Source organism: Cryptosporidium andersoni (assembly GCF_001865355.1).
Source record: "Cryptosporidium andersoni isolate 30847 chromosome Unknown contig_38, whole genome shotgun sequence".
Taxonomy (NCBI): domain Eukaryota; phylum Apicomplexa; class Conoidasida; order Eucoccidiorida; family Cryptosporidiidae; genus Cryptosporidium; species Cryptosporidium andersoni.
Genome location: NW_027122882.1, coordinates 13,524 through 34,212, shown reverse-complemented (window position 1 = coordinate 34,212; position 20,689 = coordinate 13,524). Strand labels below are relative to the sequence as shown.

Below are 20,689 nucleotides of genomic sequence, written 5' to 3'. Positions count from 1 at the left end.
ATATACTAAATTGAATTTTAGTTCATACTTTTCTTTATAAAGTCATTAAATAAATATTACTGGATTACAACATATTAAATGATTATAAGTAATATTTGAATACCTAATATTAGACAGTAATATTAGTTTATCACTTATAACTAGTAACATTCTATTAAAGACTTTTATAATTTAAAGTTTGACATATATCTTGATACACAGTATGATTTACTTTAAAATATAAGTAATAGTAACTATAAGTACTATTTTAATAATTCAATACTGCTTTTTACACCGAAAACTAGATCTCATCACTTAATTATCTGCAAGTATTTGAACACCCTTAAGATAAAAAGTATAAATGGTATCTATTTTCTACTATTTGTTACAAACATTTATATTACAATTTACCAAAAGTACTAAATACTAAAATATCTTTGTCATAAGATTATGTCTTAAATAACTTTCCATGAAAATTTAATATACCTTACATGCATTTATATACCAATATTTTATGCATTAAGGTACCGGATCTCATTTTTAGATTTGTCTCATTTATACTTAAAATTTAAATCAATATTACATTATGTTTCTGAATTAATTTAATAAATATAAATATAAATATAATTTAGTACTTTCCTAATAATATGAAGGTAAATATTATAAAATATAAAAAAAAAATTCAAATGTGTATATATTTTTAAGATACTAGAGATTTTTTAACTTGCAATAATACTCCAGAAAAATGACATATTCATGGATTATATATATTATATACTAAGACCCAAAAATATCTTCATATTCCATACAGGAATTTATTGATCTATTTATGAATAATAATAAATAAATTTAGTGCTTTGTGCTAATATAGAAACAACTTGTAAGGAAAAAAATTCAAAGTGAAAAGTATATTCTAATTTAGGTAGTTATATACAGAAAAAAAAGATATATATTTTGATCACCAATTCTAAGTAATTAGATATTTCCAAAGTATCAAGAAAATAAGTCGCGGAACTCTGTAGTAAGATTATATCGAGATTTGCAATGTAGAACATTTAACTAAAGTATGAAACCAAATCTTATTTCTTATCACTAAACTATAAAGTATAAAAAAAAAAGAAAAGTAATTCTGAAGATGTAAATAAATAAATAAATTTAATAATTCTAGAAATATGAAGAGATGTTTGCAGTCATACTAATAGAAATAATTCAAAAATAGTAGTTCTAATATCTAATATTTAGCCTATTGTTGAAATGTAGTAGGTCTGGAAGCAGCAAATATTGAACGTAGAGACTTCGGAGCAATTGGAAGTCTTCTAATAGCTGGGAACTTGAGTTTAGAATTAAGGAATTGAGTTGTCTTTGGTCTCTTAGCTAATTTGCCTTCAATCTGACAAACACTAATAATTTGAATATTACTACGTCTTGCACGATGAGAACCAGCTAACTCCTCATACATCTGACTAACAGCTCCAATCTTACTGATATCTCTGTATTCCTTATACATATATACAACATTCGTGCGGCTTCTATATTGTAGCAAAATAGCAAAATTCTTAGCATAAGTTGGTCGTTTCTCAAAAATCTGGGTTACAGATAGTACTTCACCGTTAGACTTCTTTACTTTATTGAGCTTTGACATAAAATAAAAGAATCTACTCTTAGCTACTACTTCATTTGGAGCAAAGATACATAGACGATATACTTGAGGATGTGGTTTTAGTTCGGTTGGTTTCCCACGTCCAACAACCATATATTGATTAATTTTCATTTGTAATGATGGATCCACTACAATCATCTTCTATCTCTTCAGAAATACAAAATCAATATACAATTAGGAAATTCTATAATCTTGTTATTCCCTCTCCTTGTCCTGCAAATACTTAGCTTCTTTCCATAAAAATAAATACTGTCGTGTCTTACTATTGCTATAAGCAGATTATAAATATATTATAGTATAACCAAGATATTCCCACTAATATATAATATATACTTGTCTCGTCTCGATACTAACATTATTGAGCGCCTATTGAGCGCCTATTGAGCGCCTAATCAGTGCTAGATTAGAGACCTAAGTTTCTTTTTAATAATATTGCATGTAAAGAATTACGTCAATTTCTTTCATTTTTAAATAGTAAATTTTGGAGAAAATCAAATTTTTTTAGTACTTTTATTATATTATTTGAGGTATTTAGTCAGATATATTTCTATGTAGATTTAATGAGTTACTTATTAAACCTTACTAAGATCAATTAGACTATATTTATTATTGTTAGTTATTTTTTGGGTAAATTATTATGAATTATATAATATTAACAAATAATTTAATTTGTCTAGTACTTGGAACCACTAAATAATGTAAATTTATATTTGAATCTGTACCTTTAGAATTAATATATAGTTGCAATAATTGCACCAGTTCCCTATAATATATTAGGTATCAAGACCATCTAAGTACTTATTAATAAAATAGAATCCATCTATTTTAACACTATTTATAAACTTATAAGCTATAATCGTTTATTTTTAAAGGAATTATTAAATTTAGACTGATTTATAAAATGGCGAGAATCTTTTATAAAGCAGCACCGCAGTACTGCAGTGCTGTAGTGTTGTAGTGTTGTAATATTGTAGTATTACTAATACAAGCGCCATACAATAATTAATAGCGCTATATTATTCTATATTAATAGGAACCCCACTATAAAAAGAAAAGTAAGGACAATATAAAACATCCAATAAGAATTACTATAGTAAATTAGATCAGATATAGAAAACATAAATAGAAGTATGAAAATTATTTTAGGTAGAAGCCTTTTGAATTGGATAGTAATATGCTTTCTATTACTCTATGTTACCCAAGCTTATCAAGTTGGAGATTTGGTAACTTTGAATATGAACCGTATTTGGACTTATAATAATGTAGTGGGCCCTATTTTTTCGTTTTATAATAAACTACCTTTATGCAGTAGCAATAAGGATTTATTTTCCTTATCTTTTAGTCAAATATTAAGAGGAGATGAACTCATAGATATTCCAATATATTTCTTACAAAATCAAACAGATCAGACAATTTGTACGCGATATATTACATATGATGATGTAATCCGTTTAAAAAGTGCTATTTCTGATCGTGTTATATTTGAAGTGATTGCAGATGACATGGCAGTAGCTAAGCCTTTAGGAATTCAAGATCCTAACAATAACCATTCAATATTAATTAATGGATATGATATAAAGTTAGGATATAAAGGTAATTCAATTGTATCAATTGATATGTCAACTAAGAAAATCCACACTTTAGATCTAGATGAGATTCTGGGATCTCCAAATATTAATCCAATACCTTTAAATATGTATTATAGCATTCAATGGATTGATGTGAGTATGAATAGTGAATATAACAGTAATTTGGATCATAATAAAATTCAGAAGACTATAAGTGTATCAAATGTTAGATGGTTGGGTATATTTAATAGTATGATTTTAGTTATTCTAATTCTAACCATGCTAATATTAATATTTATGCAAGTTTTAAAATCTGACTTTTCGCGTTATTTTCCTATAGGAGATGATGATCTGAATATTTCTTTAGATGATGACCCAATTGAAATGAAGGGTTGGAAATTGTTACATGGAGATATATTTAGACCACCTAAATATAGGATGGTATTATCATCTTGTATTGGGTCTGGGATCCAGATTTTAGTAGTAATTTTAATTGTTGGTATTACGAAAAATTTGTCATTATTAAGTTATAATAGGAAATATTCTCCAACTTTTAAAACATTTGTATATTTATACTCAATTTGCTCGTTCATATCTGGTTATGTATCATCTTTTATATATTCCTCTATGGAGGGGAAGAAGTGGAAATTGAATATGATTTTGACCACTTTAATATATCCAATCCCATTATTCACTACTTATTGGATAATAAATATAATTACTTTACAAGAAATCTCTTTTATCTTTGCAATTCTCAAAACATTTATATTTTCAACTGTATTAATATCATTTCCTTTATGTTTAGTTGGAGCATCTTTTGGTAAGAACAAGGCCCAGAAATCATTTAAATTTCCTTGTAAAACTAACAGACTGCCCAGACAAATTCCTAAACAAAAATGGTGGAATTCTTCAAAATTTCATATACTTGTCTCTGGAATTATCCCCTTTTCCGCTATATATATTGAATTACATTATATATTTACAGCTTTTTGGCATTATACACCATTTCATTACTACAATACTAGCCTCTTATATATAAGCATTTTCTTATTATTAGCTGTGGGGACTATATCATCACTTATTTCTTTATATATGCACCTCAATTTAGAAAATTACAAATGGTGGTGGTTTTCTTATTTTTCTGGAGCTTCTCCTTGTTTATATTTTCTACTTTTATGCTTATATTATTATTTGGGTTATGCAAACAAAATATTTGGATCTGTACAATTTCACTTGTTTATCCTATCAAGTCTCATGACTACCTTTACTCTAGCCCTTTGCACTGCAAGTATCACCTTTATATCATCCTATTTATTCATATATAACATCTATAAACGAATAAAGTCTGATTAAACAAAGTCTTGACGAAACATCCCTTTGAAATCTCTTATATATATAATTTAGTGAACTTTAGGAATCTTTATAAACGGTGCAAATTACTAGTTAGAATTTCAAAAATAAGTGTTTTTAGTTAGATTAAAACTACTTAATTTAAAAATCTCAAAATAAATGTCTAGATAGGTCTGAATAATCTAAATTTGATTCTTTTTAATGTATCCTGGGGGTATATAAGAAAGTTGTGGTGGATACTTCTCAATTATCTGGAATACGGTTCTCTTTGGTTTTATGTCTTCTTGTGAACTACTAGATTTATCAAGAGAGTCGTGCCCATTTATATCTTGTTGAGATAATTCTTCAGTTTCCTGATTACTACATAAATAAATAGATTCATTATTTAGATTTGTAGAAGCAGGAGTCTCTTGATCGACTCTATCTGTAACTATTTCAACCCCATCATCTATAGTGGGTATATCTCTAATGTTACAATTTATATCCTCTATTAGTGATTTCTCAATTGCACCCTTTATTGGACTTTGCTCAAATGATTTATTATCAGGGCTTATATCTACCTTCATGCACGCTTTAGAGGTATCTTGTTTTTCTATATGATTATTTTCAATATCAGTATTAGCTGATATGTCTTCTAGAAATTTAGGATTAAGAGAATTTGTTATTATATCTAATTTATTAGAAATATTTGAATTTATAAAAAAATTATTATTAAAATCTTTACTAATATCTTCTATAGCTTCATTTGAATTGAGATCACTTATAAATTTATCCTGTTTAATATTTGAATACCCAGATAAATTATCGTAAGTTTTTTGAGTGTATAATGTTTGCGCTTCATTAAAGGAATCTTCATTCTTTCCATCTTCTAACTCAATAGATTCAATTCTGGCTATATGTCTTGATTCTAATTCTCGAGATATAGAATTTCCTTCTATGCTAATTGTATTAGAGGGTATAACTTCACAATTATGTAGGATATCTGGCAATTGTTTAGATACTAAATCTTGAGATAAAGATGTACTTTCAAATTCTGCAAAATTACTTTTGTTATAATTACTATCTGCACTATCTTCATCAACTCCTATTATAATATCACGATTAAATTTCTTATGTATATCCTCATTTCTGAAATAATCAGTATTTTCTTCTAAAAGGTGTATTGTATTATCTGATTGAATGTTTACATTATTATCTGTCTCAAAACTATTTATACATTCACCAGTATGATCCTCTAATATAATATCTTCAATTGCTTCACATTTAGATTTTATATTACTTAATGAAATTTCTTCTTCTTTAAGTTTATCTAGTGATTTCTCCTCAAATACATCTAGGTTATTATTATTACTATTATTATTATTATTATTATTATTATTATTATTATTATTATTATTATAGATATCCTCAGCTATACGATATCCAAAACCACCTTCAATCTCATAAGCTTCAATATACTCAACTTCACTTCTTAATATCTTCAAATCCACTTTATTTGATGTTTCCATTTTCCTCAAAGGGATATCACAAAGAAATCCAGACACTACACTACATCCTAAGACACCAATACCACCCCAGTCAGAATTAGGGTATACCTTTATATCCCTTATTTTCTCAGTATCTGAATTGTATACATGCAAATGTACCTCAGAATGAATATTTGACTTAATAAATGCTAAAAAGTCATCAATAGAATAAAAAGGACGGCGTATATCTGAACTGCCAACAATATAATCACAGTTAGATTGTAAACCTGATATACTGGCGGGAGATGACTCGTGAACATCTAATATACGAATCCCTTTACATATCATCTCTTCCCAATGAACACCAATCCCCAAACTATTTGTTTTATCCTTTGTATCCTGTAGAAATTCAAACTTTTTAACAAGCATGCATGTATTTTCAATAAGTGGCGCCAATGTGGTAGGCGGCACTTCTACAGTATCCAATTTATCATCTTTACAATTCCCACTATTAGGACTAATTAAAATTGTACGTATCTGGGCAGATAACACATTATATACATTTAACTCAATAGGAACCTTACCTAAAGTGTGTAGTCTCCTAATAAAGTAATCATGTGAAGCATCAGAATAATCCATTAAAGGAATTCTATTAATCCCAACAATATAATCGAAATATAATTCCAATCCAATTATCTGACCTATTCCAGCTTTATTTATATTACATATTCGAAAACCACCAGATGATTTAGAATTTGAGCTTCCCATCAAAAATATTAACTAAAATACAAAGTGTTATAAAAGAATATACAATAAGAATAAGGGGGGTTATATTAATAATGCATGATACAATACTTAAAGCGGCTGAGGCAACTTTTTTATATCTGTATTTGTATTCCAATGTAAATTAGGTGCTACTAATCTTGTAATAGATTGTCTATGACCTGATAAAATATTACTCATAGATACGGCACTTTCTTTATTTGAATTACTTGATGTATCATTACTAATTAGCTCTGAATTTAAACTCAATATATTTTGGTCAATTGATCTTCTACTAGTTACTTTTTCATTCCCATTCTTCTTATTTCTTCTCTGTTTCTTTAATTTCTCAATTCTCTTATGCACTTCAATTTCTCTTAAACAAACTAACATTGCATCTAAGAAAGGACTAGGTATATTTTCAAGTATTGTCGTTTGTCCACCTTTATTACTTCTTCTAAATACTATTTTAGACTTTCCATAATCCCAATAGCCATCTTTTAAATCCTTTGCGAAAATTATCCCTTTCTTTTCCGATTTCTCACCACGGCTAACTTTCAAATCACTTTTTGTATAATAAGTCAAAAATGCTATTGGATCAGTGCCATCCATAATAAAAAAACGAACTTTATTTGGTGAAATATGTGAATCCCAATCACCTACTAATTTAACAGCTACACAGCCCCGTTTCCCAATATTCCAGGCTGTATGATACCCCATAAGTATATCATCAGGTATATATTCTCCTCTAGGTTTAGAGATACTATCCCTAATTTCAGCTATTTCTTCCTGACTAATTAATGGACCATTTACATCACGATTTATCTGTTCAACAATCTCATCATGGAGAGTATCAGGAATATTATCTTCATTACTTTTATCTCTTAACCTTCTCCGTCTTATTCTCTGTCTAAATCTAATATCACCTACATTTGACTCATTATTTGCATAACTCTGAGTTTGAAAATGTTTCAAACGATCTTGCAGTGTACTATCTAATGTTACGTAATTTGAATGTAAAATAGTACTTGAGTCAAAATTGTCATCATCATCCCCAGCCCCATCAAGTGAAAATTCATCATCTTCACCATAAAAATCATTCCAATCATAATCACCACTATAATAACCCTGAACATTTGCCAGTATTTTATTGATACTAGTCGAATTCATATGCTCAGATTCATTAGACTCGGAGATTGGCCGTATACTAGATAAATTTGGAGCCATCCTTGCCCAAAATCTTTAAATATAATGACTATCCCCTTATTTTAGTAGTTATATTCATAAGTAAATATGTATATAATAATTTAACAAATTAGATATTAAATATTACCCAAAATGTTAATTTAAGTCCTTTTTTTCACTAATTCTATATAATATTACAAAGTAAAAAAAAATATGTGAAAGACCCGCCTAAAAAAGTCATGCATAACCCTAAAAAACCCCTTATCCCTATTTTCCTATATACAAGCTTGAATGGAAAACTGGAGAGAAGAAATTAGCAAATTAACAGATTACAGAAATCAGCTCCAAAAACCAGATATTCTTGCTCTTTATGACTCCTGTAAGTTCATATTTAAATAATCCTTTGAGGGATTGTAGTTGTAACTCTTAGAAGTCATCTTAATACTATTGAAATATTGTTTCTTATTAAAAAATATTAGATCTGGAACTATTAAATGTATTTAAAAGTAATTTAGTTGATAGAAAAGTATATTTGGAAGTGAATAGGAAAAGAAATCATAATCTTCATAATCTTCATAATCTTCAGGCAAAGCTCTCTGAACTACAAGACAAATTAACCGAATCTTACAAAAATAAAACAGAAGCAGATGAATCAATAGAATCACTAAGAATAAAAATTAAAGAACTTACTGAATTAGTAAATGAGAAGGATTCAAAAATCCAAAGTATGCATAAAACTATCTATCAACTGCAACGACAGATAGAAGATCTGAATAAACAGAATAACTATACAGACAAAATTCCAAAGAAGTAAAATATCACAATAATAATAATCTAATCCATAAATTCCACAATTTGAAGAATTAACTAAGTTCTTTACTTTAAATATCTACTTTTCTTTCCCCTCCATATAAAGTCTATTAAAGTTCTATGTGTACCAAATATGTTAAGTAACAGGGTTACTGTGTAATTATAAACATTTTAAAAAAGTAAAAAAAAAACTGCGGAATTTCCTGTAATAATCTAGTAGTTATCCACTTTCTACTCCTAACAATATTAAAATTGATTCTTAAATGCTAGGAAATATATTTAAAACGGAGATATACTGTCTCCGTATAAGCGCTATAGTGGGATTATAATTGAAGTGTGGTATCATGGGGATATAAGAGCATATAAACGTAGTACCTGTGTCTATTATCATAGAGTGCAAAGTTCTAGTGGATATTACTAATGTAATGTATTGTGTACTGCACTATAGATACTATATGAATATGTACTATTTCAGTTTATATTCAAAACTTTGAACCCTCCCCCCCTCTCTTTCCCTCAAAAGTATAATTAAGGGGGTGGAAGTTTGACTGCAAAAATCTAATAGTGAATAGTATTAGAAGTATTAAGACGAAGGTTTTATTTTTTGTTAGTGAATTGTGTACTAATGAAGAGTTTTTTAAGAATAATTCTGGTGTTAGTCCCATGTTTAGCTTTAGTATGCCTTGCCGACAACAAGTCTGATCAAAAGAAATTTGAAGGCCCAGTTATTGGTATTGATCTTGGTACTACTTATTCATGTGTTGCTATCTATAAAAATGGAAGAGTTGAAATAATACCAAATGATCAAGGTAATAGGATAACTCCATCATATGTCTCATTTACAGAAGATGAAAGGCTTATTGGAGAAGCTGCTAAGAATCAAGCTACAATTAATCCATCTCAGACTTTATTTGATGTAAAGAGACTTATTGGACGTCGTTTTACAGATGACTCTATTCAAAAGGACAAAGTTCTTTTACCTTATGAAATTATTAATAAGAATGGCAAACCTTACATTAAAGTTGCTGTCAAGAATGAGACGAAACAACTTGCCCCGGAAGAGGTTTCTGCTATGGTATTAACTAAAATGAAGGAGATTGCTGAGGCTTATCTTGGAAAGGAAGTTAAACATGCTGTTGTTACTGTTCCAGCATACTTTAATGATGCTCAGAGACAAGCTACAAAAGATGCAGGAGCTATTGCAGGTCTAAATGTTATTCGTATAATTAATGAGCCTACAGCTGCAGCTATAGCTTTTGGTTTAGATAAAAAGAGTGAGAAGACTATTTTGGTTTATGATTTGGGTGGTGGTACATTTGATGTTTCTCTTTTAACTATTGATAATGGAGTATTTGAAGTTGTTGCAACTAGTGGTGATACTCATTTGGGAGGTGAAGATTTTGATCAACGTGTAATGGATCACTTTATTAAGATAATCAGGAGTAAAACAAATAAAGATATTAAGACGGATAAGAGAGCTTTACAGAAACTTCGCAGAGAAGTTGAAAGATCTAAAAGAGCTTTATCTTCAGCACCACAGGTTAAGGTTGAAATTGAGAGTTTGATGGAAGGTGTAGATTTATCTGAAACATTAACTCGTGCTAAGTTTGAGGAATTAAATGCAGACCTATTTAGACAAACTATGGAGCCTGTTAAAAAGGTTTTGAAAGATGCAGATATGAAGAAATCTGATGTACATGAGATTGTCTTAGTTGGTGGTTCTACTCGTATTCCTAAAATCCAATCTTTAATTAAAGATTTCTTTGATGGGAAAGAACCAAATAGAGGAATTAATCCTGATGAGGCTGTAGCTTATGGTGCTGCTGTTCAAGCTGGTATTCTTGCTGGTGAAGGTGGTAAGGACTTATTATTGTTAGATGTAACTCCTTTAACCTTAGGTATCGAGACAGTTGGAGGAGTTATGACAAAACTTATTCCTAGAAATACAGTTGTTCCTACGAAGAAGGGACAAATTTTCAGTACTTCTCAAGATAATCAACCCGCAGTATTAATACAAGTTTTTGAAGGTGAACGCTCCATGACAAAAGATAATAATTTACTTGGGAAATTTGAATTAACTGGTATTCCCCCAGCCCCTAGAGGTGTCCCTCAGATAGAAGTTACTTTTGAAATTGATACTGATGGTATTCTTCAAGTCAGTGCTGAAGATAAGGGTACTGGGAAATCTGAGAAAATTACTATCACTAATGATAAAGATCGTCTATCTCAAGAAGATATTGAACGTATGATTAAAGAAGCTGAACAATTTGCTGAGGAGGACAGATTAGTACGTGAAAGAGTTGATGCTAAGAATGCCTTAGAGGGATATATACATTCTATGAGAACTAGTATTGATGATAAGGATAAATTGGCTCAGAAGTTGGAGGAAGATGACAAAGAAAAGATAAGAGAGGCTCTTAAGGATGCTGAGGAATTCCTTAATAGTAACCCTGAGGCCGATGCACAGGACTACAAAGATAAGTTGAAGGAAGTGGAAGGTATTTGCAATCCAATTATTGCTACTGTCTATGGAAAAGCTGGACCTGGCTCTCCAGAAGGTGATGAATACACTGGACATGATGAACTTTAAAGATGTTTGGATACTTGTTTAGTATCTTTTTTTTATGAATTTCTAAGTAGTCTAATTGGATACATACATCAATAATATAAATTTAAAAACTACCAGCTCTAGTATCTGAGCATCAAGAGGATAAATATTTAAGTGTAGATGACTTCTTAGTAGACAGGAATACTTTTACAGGCTTTATGTCTCCAAGTGTGTGGAACTGATTTGATCTATTTGGTCAATCAACACTTAAATATAGATATCTAGTCAATTCACTTAAGGTTGTTTAGTATGCTTTGTGTTAGAGATGTATTTGCAACTTTTATTTTCTATCTCATGAAATTTCTATTTTTTGTTTTTCCCTAGAGGTTGGCTAATAGTAGCCAGTAGTATGTTCCACCCGGGTCCTGTGTGTGAGACGTTACGGCCCGCCTGCTGCGGTGCATAAAGGGGTGTGAGAACCTTCACCTAAATAAAGAAACTTAATTTTCTGCTATTAAAGCAGTAAAAAACTGGGAAATTGGAACTGTTTTAGAGTTAATTGGGCTAATTAAGGCCCCATATATATAAGATATTTAGTTTTGGGAGTAACTCAAGCCTAATACTAATTTCTTAAACTAACACCAAAAGTATGGCCTCTCTCCTCTGCAGTGTATCATCACAATATAATGAATTATGGAGAGCAATTATACGTCCCCCTAGGGATAAATATAATATACGAGATCTTGGGCCAATTAGGTTTGCAATAGGAAGATCTAAATTTAAACGTACAGATTTTACTTTAAGAAATAATAGGCACCAGCTTCTCCACTGTAGCCATTTTGAGCCTATAGAAAGTGAAAGAGCTATGATCAAACTTCCTTGTGTAATTTATTTACATGGTAATTGTAGTTCACGACGAGAGGCAATACCATATATTCCTTTGATATTACCTTTATCTATTACTGTGTTGACAGTAGATTTAAGTGGATCAGGTCTATCAGAAGGAGAATACATAAGCTTGGGATATTATGAAAAGGATGATCTAGCTACACTTATAGACTATCTCTGGAAATCTAATCGTTGTAGTGGTGTTGGAATTTGGGGTAGATCTATGGGAGCTGCTACTGCCTTGATGTATGGAAGTACTGAAAAATCTGACTTTTTAAAAGGTATTGTTGTTGATTCAAGCTTTAGTAGTCTACGACAATTATGTCACGAGCTTGTCCATCTATATGTCCCTCTACTTCCAAATTTCTTAGTAGACTCAGCTCTATCCTTTATTCAAACAACCATTATGGAAAAAGCAAAAGCTAATATTGATGATATGGCTCCAATAAAATATGTTAAACAAAGTAAAGTTCCAAGTTTATTTATAGCTGGAACTAATGACAACTTCATAGCTCCTAGTCATTCCAAAACTTTGCATGATAGTTATGGTGGAGATAAAATGCTGATGATTATTCCAGGGAATCACAACTCAGAAAGACCGAAATTTGTAAAAGCTTCAATTGTAATTTTTTTCTATAAAATTTTTAATTGTGAAAAAATACCTAAAGCTATTGAATCTCTTAGATTATTTATAAATGTTGATATAAAAGGTCTAACTTCACCTCCATTCGTTTTGGAAATGATTCCTAGAGGTCCCAAAGAATTTTCTAACCAAGCTTTTATGGCTATTCAACAATACATTAGACAAGATGTAAACAAACAGCTAAATACCCCACTTAAAAGTAAAATACAGGATACTGACAATAAGATTAAATATAAAAGCCCTGAAAGAAAAACTAAAATCCATATGAGACCACCAGATGTAGATAAATATATAGATCATATCATTCCTTTAAGTAATGAGGCATCTTCATATGAAAGTGATACTTGCTACTCCCGTAGTAGTACATATGAAATTATTAACCCTAACGTAGAGCGTAAGGAATCTTCTACAACAATTTTGACACAAGAAGATCCTATGGATATTTATAATCATTCAATACATGCAAAGAAATTGTACCAAACACCTCCAAGCTATAGGGTTGATAAAATCACAATGCCAAGTTCCCCATTAATAAATAATCAGACATTCAACATAAATTACAGGGTACCCATTATAAATCGTATTAAGTCAGATACAAAACATTTAATGAAACATTCCTCGATATAATCAGTTTTATTTATAGGTACACATGTATTACGTCATATATGGCGGCAAAATCTGTTTTACTCATTTTGCTACACTGAAGATCATTCCAAATGTGTACGAAGTAATGAGACAAGATGAATATAGCTCAGAGGGTAGCTGTGGAAGTTATATATTGAGAAAATGTAATGTGATGAAATGGAATGTGATATTACGTGGTATTCCAAAGGAATATGAATCTACTCTGGAACATATACTATCTAATTTAAGTGTCTCTTTGGAATTTTCCTTACCTAGCAGTGTGATTTTCGAATATGAGTTGTGTATAATAAATGGAAATGTAAGAATAGCTATTATTACCTTTCCATCAAGAAGCTCTACAAGATATTTTCTTAAGAAGGGTTGCAACAATTCAGGCTACTTAATACTAGACAAAAATCCAAATAATTTATCTATTACACCTTCTTGTCTTGCGGACTTATATGTTACATGTGAACCTTCTATAATGATAAAGCCATTTCAATCACTCGTATCTATGAATATGGCAACTCAATATTGGCTTATTCGTGGAATATCTCATTCTATTGAAGAAGAACATCTTTGGCAAATTCTTAGGAGAAATAGATATGGATCTTATTTAAGGAGAATTCACTATATAAAGGATGAATCAAAAAAAACTAAAGGTTTTTGTTTTGTTCAGTTTTCATCACCTCTAACATCTCTAAGAGCACTTAGATGGCTTAAAAAACATTCTAATTTAAATAATATTACAGATAATAAAAATAATTCCTTTCCATTTTTTATAGGGACAAGTCAAATATATGTATTATTAGAAATTACTAAAGAATTTGAATCATTTGAACCAAAATCTGTAAACTCACTATGGAATATTGTTAATAGTGATAATACAAAAATAAGTGATTTAAAACGAGAAATCTGGTCCAATTACATGAAATTTTGGACGAAGACATATAATTCATATTTATCTGTAAATTCAAGTTCTGAATATAATCAGATAAGAACAAGTGAAGTTATTGAAATTTGGAAAGATTTGTCTTCCACTATATTTTGTGAAGATTTTAATTTTATTTATATTAATAAAAGTATTTCATGGAATTGGAGAAGTCGAATCTTTATAGATATAACTAATCGAACTTGTTATGAATATGATTCAGAGTATGGTGCTTTAATTCTAATATTAAATCAAACTCAACCATTTACAATATATAATGAAAAAAGTGAAGATGAAAAGGATGGTCTAGATACTCTTGCTCCTAAAATAGAACTTATTTTTAAAGATAATAGAGAACTTATTGCTTCTGTCTTAGCGAATACTCAATCCCAGTTACATTCTAATTCGATCAAGATGCAACACAATAAAAGTAAATCTGAATCTATGAATAAAGGTATTAAAGATTTTTTTGCTATAGATGAAGATTATAAAGAAGCTATAAAAGATAATATAAATAATATAGATAATAAATTGGACATATTAGATAATTCATCATCTAAAATAAAACAGAATGAGAAATGTACTGATACTCTAGAAAGTGAAATAGATAGAATTTGTTTTGTTTGTTGTCGAATATTCAAGAATTTTAAAGATAAGGTTAATCATGAACAATATTCTTCAATTCATAAATATAATCTTGGAACTTAAAATAACTTTAGTTACTAAATGATGTTGATTCAGTGGTTTATCCGGAAGACATTTATATAACTGTTTAGAAATATTTAGATAAATCAGATTAATTGAGAACGAAACTCTAATATAAGCTTATAGGTTCCTAAAGATATTTATAATATTGATAAATTTTAAAGATAAATCTCTCATTAAACTTAGGGAAACAAAGATTAAAAATTACTATTTTAAAATATAATACAAAGCTATATTCTAATTATGTTCTACATAACCTAATTTACGAGAATTTAGATATATTATTACTTAAAATACTTCTAAATAGTGAAAAACCTATTTAATTATATATATATCTACAAATAATTAAAGCTTTATAAACCATATCTTACTTTTGCCTTTAATTTACATATATCCCCCCAGAAGAAAAATTTGTGTAAGCTCAGTACTAAAAGTACTTAGAAAAGATTACTCGGATTTGTTTTAAAATTACCTTCTTTACAATAGAATAAATATCACTTGATGTATTATTTATACAAATTGTCATTTCATTTAACTTGGCCTCACTTAAAAGGTATTCTTGAATAGTATGTATCTCATTTATATTATGAGAATATTTTGATTGCAGAATTCCTCTACTCCTCTCCTGAAGACGTTTTAAATGTTCTTCCTTATCCTCTATATATACAAGAAAAGTTACAAGATTTGATCTAGTTGTATATGCTAAATTGTGAATTCTTCTGATAAGATCAGGTGTTATATGTACTCCTTCAACAATAATATTCCGATGCTTCTGTATAGTTGTTTTCACCATTTCATAAATATAATCTTCAATTAAACTAGATTGCATTAAGTATCCTAATATAACATTTTGGGATTTTCTACTATATTTACTAGTTGAAATTTCTATTTGTTCACTACTTTTATTTTGGGTATTAACATATTTGTATACTTCATATGTGGAGCAGTGAAGAGTTGCATCATCCTTATAATTATCTGTGAACCTTAATATATGTCTAATTGTATCTGTTGATAAAATACATTTAATATTCAAGTATGAAGCTAAAAATGAGCTAACAGTACTTTTCCCACTTCCTGATGTTCCAGCAATTAATATTATACAAGATCTTATCTCATTTGGACAATATAAGTGGCATAAATATATAACTAAAATTCTAAAAGATATATCCATATTTATCGAAGAATCTCTAGTAGAAAATATCAAACTATATTTTCTGATAAAAAACCAAATAAATTCTGGAAGATATTCGGCATCATAATATATTTGTGTTTCAGTAAAAACTTGAATATAACGATAATGACAAAGTAGATTATCTAAAGCATTTATGCACTCTTCTAGATCATAATCGCATAATCCTACTAATCCAAATAATTTGCATACTGTCTCTCTTGGAATATATATAATCTTTAAATCATGATCTTCTAATGTAGGCCTATTTAGTATCTTATTTAGTACCCATTCTAGTTCAATACAGGGTGCAATATTCTTTTGGTACCATATATCATATAAATTTCTAGAATATATCCCTAAAATACACCAATCTCTGATATTTTTACACATTAAGAAATTACAAGCGTTTTAAATATTAGAATTTTTTTAGCGCCTAATACAAATATTAATTTGCGGTAGGGTTTTTGTTAATTTAACTGTAAATTGGACTATCTTTCTTTTGAACTATATCAAGCTATAGAGACTTAAAAAAAACCTTCCAGGGATACAAAAATATAGTGAGATTATATATGGGGTCTTTAAATGATTTTATAACTATATGGGGATTTATTAATCTGGTCCTCGTATCCCCATTGAAAATTATGTAGTCTATTACGACATGCAATAACATATCACCAGACATTTATTGGGTTACTTAAGAATTCAGACATAATAACTGTTGGTACTTTGTTGTCATGATGAAACTTTTGCTATATTATATTCTGGTTTTACTTGGATTAATTCTGACTGTTAAGGCAGTCCCAAGTACAAATATCCGAATTCCTTCAAATACTACTGATTCCAATTCAACAACTATAAATAATCCAATAGTACCCACAGAAGATTCTTGTTCTCAGGTAGTATTCCCAGCAGAGATATTTAAGGAACAAAATGATGATAACGCTGTATATTTGAAACCATTAGCTTTACCTGAATCTGGATTTACCAAGGCAGGATTGGGAAAATATACATCTGTATTTGGAATTAGAATATTAGCTGATAAAGATGTTCCCGATGATAAAATTGCCTATTTGGCTGAGTTATTAGCAAGTGTTTTAGATAATGATCAAGATGGACTTGTGGATGCAACTCAGAATACAATTTTGGAAACTATTAGAAATGCAAATGCTATGATGGTTGTTGTGTCAGGTGGAGAGGATAGAATTGATAAACTTCTAGACTCATCTAAAGGTTTACCTGAAGAATATTCATGTGTAATGTTTTTACTTGTTGAACAAGCTAAAAATATTATTCGTAATGGACCTCATCAAAAAAATTGTCCTGAGGACCTAGAGAAACCTATAGATCGAGCTCTTGGATTTATAGCAGATTTTATTTCACAAGCAGCTTATCCTGTAACATTTTCACTTAATGAAGAAAGCTCCATGAGAATGGAAAAGATGTACAATGCAGCACTAAAAAACGGTTGGTTTATCCCAAAAAATATTCCAGTTGTAAATAATGATACTTGTGATGAAGATTGTAGAAGGCTTTCTTTCCAATCTTGGTTAGCTACATCTATATTAGATCAAGATAAATGCTCCTGTATAAAAGCTAACATATTCAAGTTATGCTCCTCAGAAGAAATTCGACGAGTATCTCCAGATGACTTTGTCTACTTTGCTGGTGCTTTGAAAAAACCTGCACCTTATTCCTCCAATGCAGTAATTCAATAAATCATGAAGATAGCTAGGATGGAAAAGAGTAAATTTAAAGTAAACGAAGACAGAAAGAATAATAAAATAAGCAAAATGTTCATACAAGAAAAAATCTTATATTGAGAAAATAAATTCTAGAGCTTCTTGGGATAGTTCTGATCTATCAACATATATAAACTTTGCAATATATTATTATTAAAAAAATGGAATTTAAAGATGAGACTTCATATATTGAATACTAGTGGATATTTTAAAATACTTTTAATAAGGATAATAGCTAAATAGTTGAATAGGTTTTATTCAAACTCTAGAAATATTGACTTAAGTATTTCTGTACTATTAATCTATTATTTAACAATTAAATAGTATTTAAAATAAATTAACTTTGAAGTTTTCAAAGAGATTATTTAAAACCAATTATATATATTGAACAAGTTCTAATACAATGAATTTATGAAGAATCTCAAATAGTAAGTGAACTTCTTTGGAATTCTTTAACTACTAACTGAACTTATTGGTATCTAATGAGTGTTACTCTATTTCGTATAATGTAAATCTACCTATATATTAGTCTAGAAGCAAAGGAAACTTTATTAAATATACAACTATATGAATTATCTAAAAATATCTTGAAAAAAAAAAAAGAACAATTTATTTCAGCTTATTGAATAATAACGATATATCTAATTAGTAGATAGTAAATTCTAGCAGAACTACTGTTTTTAACATTAATTTATCACTAGTTTCTAGTAACTAGATAAAATAGAAAGGATTCTAAATAATATATATACATAGATCTCAATATAGTGATAAGTAATTTTACAGAATTCTTTGTCTAGAATATATTCATAACCACAAAACAAAAAAGTTGAAGCTCCTCTAATAGGATTTATTAATTATTAGTTGGAATTAAATTTTTTTTAGATATATTTACAAAAGAATATTTCTAAGTAATATCTTGACTATTAAGAAATGATTTATTAACACTATTATTATGTGACTGATCGTAAATTATTGTATTATTAAAAAATCTAAGTGCCTTCATATACTCGAATGTAATATTATACATAGCTTGGTTAGGTTGTAAAAGCTCTAAATCTATAGATGCAGTGTTCTTATTACTTTTTTCTTCCTCAAGAAATCTTACATTTTCTGGAATCTGATAATTTGTAGACTGTACTAATACATGATTTTTAGAATCAACATATAATCTACAAATATCTTTTAAATAATCGGACAATAGTAAAGCTGATATCCTGGTATACCCATAAACTGTTGGACATAGCTTTGTATTCCAACATGAAACAAAATACTTTTTTAATAAGCTCAGAAGAATACCTTCAGGATAATCTCTTAATATCCTTCGTATTTGCTTTCTCAGAGTTATAATGTCAGCAGATAATGATTTTCTATGTGGACTTGTAGTAATTGAACTATTATCTTCAGTATCTGTAGTAGTTATAGAAGATGAACTAAAAGAATTTTTTCTATCATTAAAACCAAAGCTTTTATTAAATATTCCTTTATCAAATTTTCCATTATCTTTCTCAATATCTAAGGCTAAAACAGCTGCTGCAATCTTCAAACATGTGCACCTTGGTTGTAAAACATTATTTTCATATTGAAGTATACCCTTGCTTATTGCTAACTGAACTAGATGGCATATTTGACCTACAGATAAATCTTTCAGTTCTGGAATATTTGCCTTGTGAATCTCAATAGCTACTCCATAACGCCCACCTTTGAATTGATATCTCATTAAAATTGGAGTTATCTGATTATTCTTATAATTAAAATAGTCATAACTAAATCCTGAATTATTATTTAGTTGATATTTATCACTTTCAATATGAGATAAATTAGAAAAATGAGAATTAAAATTTCCAATTCTTATTAAATTGTGTATATACTGCATAAAAGCTTTCCAAACACTAGGTGAATAAGGATCTTCAGGATTCTTAGGATCAATCCAATGGGATTCATCAACTTTATTATTAGTGAAATATACTTCACCACTCTCAGAAACGAAAAATTCATCCTTATGAATATATAACTCATTAAGTAATTCTTTCGTACCAAACTTCATATTTCTAAAACTTTCAGTACTTCTCTCTTGTATACGTCTTAATAGTTCTTGTATATGAGGACGAGTTTGATCAATATATAGAGAATTTAGTGCATCTCTTATTTGCTGTAAAGTCCCATTTAATTTAGAATTATTAAAAAAAAATTGTATTTCCTGTCTATTGTTATAGATCTTATTAAAGCATTTAACATTAATATTACCTAATTTTCCAGAAAGTACTTTGTTGACATTTGCATTATTTGAATCAAAATATTCCTTATTTATTGATGTTTTGTTTAATTTTGTATATTTTAATATTTCTAATTCTTGATCTGTCTTATTATCATTAAGTCCATATTCATTATTATATAATGATAATCTATTAGATATTTGATTCAAGTATTGAAAATCCATCTCCTTATCATATAAAAGTGAAAAATATTTCAAATCCCTAAATCTCAACTTTATTTCTTTAGTATACCTTTCTAGTTAAGCCATTTCCAGACAATAATTTTAATGGAACACTGTAATTAACAAAAATTACATACGGAATTTAATTTTTATACTTTTTTGTTCTTTAAATAATAATAATAATTAAAGAGAGACGTAGTATTAGTGAAATCTGCATGCAATTATC

The 20,689-nt window shown here is 28.8% G+C and overlaps 10 protein-coding genes and 1 further gene across 10 annotated transcripts; 6 read left to right on the top strand and 5 right to left on the bottom strand.

Moving 5' to 3' along the window:
* Window positions 1-1,222: 1,222 nt before the first annotated feature.
* cand_005140 (60s ribosomal protein L18A) lies at window positions 1,223-1,777 on the bottom strand (the record flags this gene model as incomplete). Its single annotated transcript, XM_067210755.1, has 1 exon — window positions 1,223-1,777. The coding sequence occupies one exon, from the start codon at window positions 1,775-1,777 to the stop codon at window positions 1,223-1,225; it is 555 nt and encodes a 184-aa protein (XP_067067281.1).
* Window positions 1,778-2,769: 992 nt separating this feature from the next.
* Window positions 2,770-4,560, top strand: cand_005130 (endomembrane protein 70; the record flags this gene model as incomplete). The annotated part of the gene is made up of 1 exon (XM_067210754.1): window positions 2,770-4,560. The coding sequence occupies one exon, from the start codon at window positions 2,770-2,772 to the stop codon at window positions 4,558-4,560; it is 1,791 nt and encodes a 596-aa protein (XP_067067280.1).
* A 179-nt stretch (window positions 4,561-4,739) lies between these two features.
* On the bottom strand, window positions 4,740-6,791 carry cand_005120 (uncharacterized protein; the record flags this gene model as incomplete). Its single annotated transcript, XM_067210753.1, has 1 exon — window positions 4,740-6,791. One exon carries the CDS (start codon window positions 6,789-6,791, stop codon window positions 4,740-4,742), a length of 2,052 nt encoding a protein of 683 aa, XP_067067279.1.
* An 87-nt stretch (window positions 6,792-6,878) lies between these two features.
* cand_005110 (uncharacterized protein) lies at window positions 6,879-8,012 on the bottom strand (the record flags this gene model as incomplete). The annotated part of the gene is made up of 1 exon (XM_067210752.1): window positions 6,879-8,012. The coding sequence occupies one exon, from the start codon at window positions 8,010-8,012 to the stop codon at window positions 6,879-6,881; it is 1,134 nt and encodes a 377-aa protein (XP_067067278.1).
* Window positions 8,013-8,261: 249 nt separating this feature from the next.
* cand_005100 (hypothetical protein) lies at window positions 8,262-8,784 on the top strand.
* A 621-nt stretch (window positions 8,785-9,405) lies between these two features.
* Window positions 9,406-11,370, top strand: cand_005090 (heat shock protein 70; the record flags this gene model as incomplete). The annotated part of the gene is made up of 1 exon (XM_067210751.1): window positions 9,406-11,370. The coding sequence occupies one exon, from the start codon at window positions 9,406-9,408 to the stop codon at window positions 11,368-11,370; it is 1,965 nt and encodes a 654-aa protein (XP_067067277.1).
* Window positions 11,371-11,977: 607 nt separating this feature from the next.
* cand_005080 (uncharacterized protein) lies at window positions 11,978-13,486 on the top strand (the record flags this gene model as incomplete). The annotated part of the gene is made up of 1 exon (XM_067210750.1): window positions 11,978-13,486. One exon carries the CDS (start codon window positions 11,978-11,980, stop codon window positions 13,484-13,486), a length of 1,509 nt encoding a protein of 502 aa, XP_067067276.1.
* A 103-nt stretch (window positions 13,487-13,589) lies between these two features.
* cand_005070 (uncharacterized protein) lies at window positions 13,590-15,122 on the top strand (the record flags this gene model as incomplete). Its single annotated transcript, XM_067210749.1, has 1 exon — window positions 13,590-15,122. One exon carries the CDS (start codon window positions 13,590-13,592, stop codon window positions 15,120-15,122), a length of 1,533 nt encoding a protein of 510 aa, XP_067067275.1.
* A 424-nt stretch (window positions 15,123-15,546) lies between these two features.
* On the bottom strand, window positions 15,547-16,680 carry cand_005060 (uncharacterized protein; the record flags this gene model as incomplete). Its single annotated transcript, XM_067210748.1, has 1 exon — window positions 15,547-16,680. One exon carries the CDS (start codon window positions 16,678-16,680, stop codon window positions 15,547-15,549), a length of 1,134 nt encoding a protein of 377 aa, XP_067067274.1.
* A 344-nt stretch (window positions 16,681-17,024) lies between these two features.
* Window positions 17,025-18,005, top strand: cand_005050 (uncharacterized protein; the record flags this gene model as incomplete). The annotated part of the gene is made up of 1 exon (XM_067210747.1): window positions 17,025-18,005. The coding sequence occupies one exon, from the start codon at window positions 17,025-17,027 to the stop codon at window positions 18,003-18,005; it is 981 nt and encodes a 326-aa protein (XP_067067273.1).
* A 928-nt stretch (window positions 18,006-18,933) lies between these two features.
* On the bottom strand, window positions 18,934-20,466 carry cand_005040 (uncharacterized protein; the record flags this gene model as incomplete). Its single annotated transcript, XM_067210746.1, has 1 exon — window positions 18,934-20,466. The coding sequence occupies one exon, from the start codon at window positions 20,464-20,466 to the stop codon at window positions 18,934-18,936; it is 1,533 nt and encodes a 510-aa protein (XP_067067272.1).
* Between the last annotated feature and the right edge of the window lie 223 nt (window positions 20,467-20,689).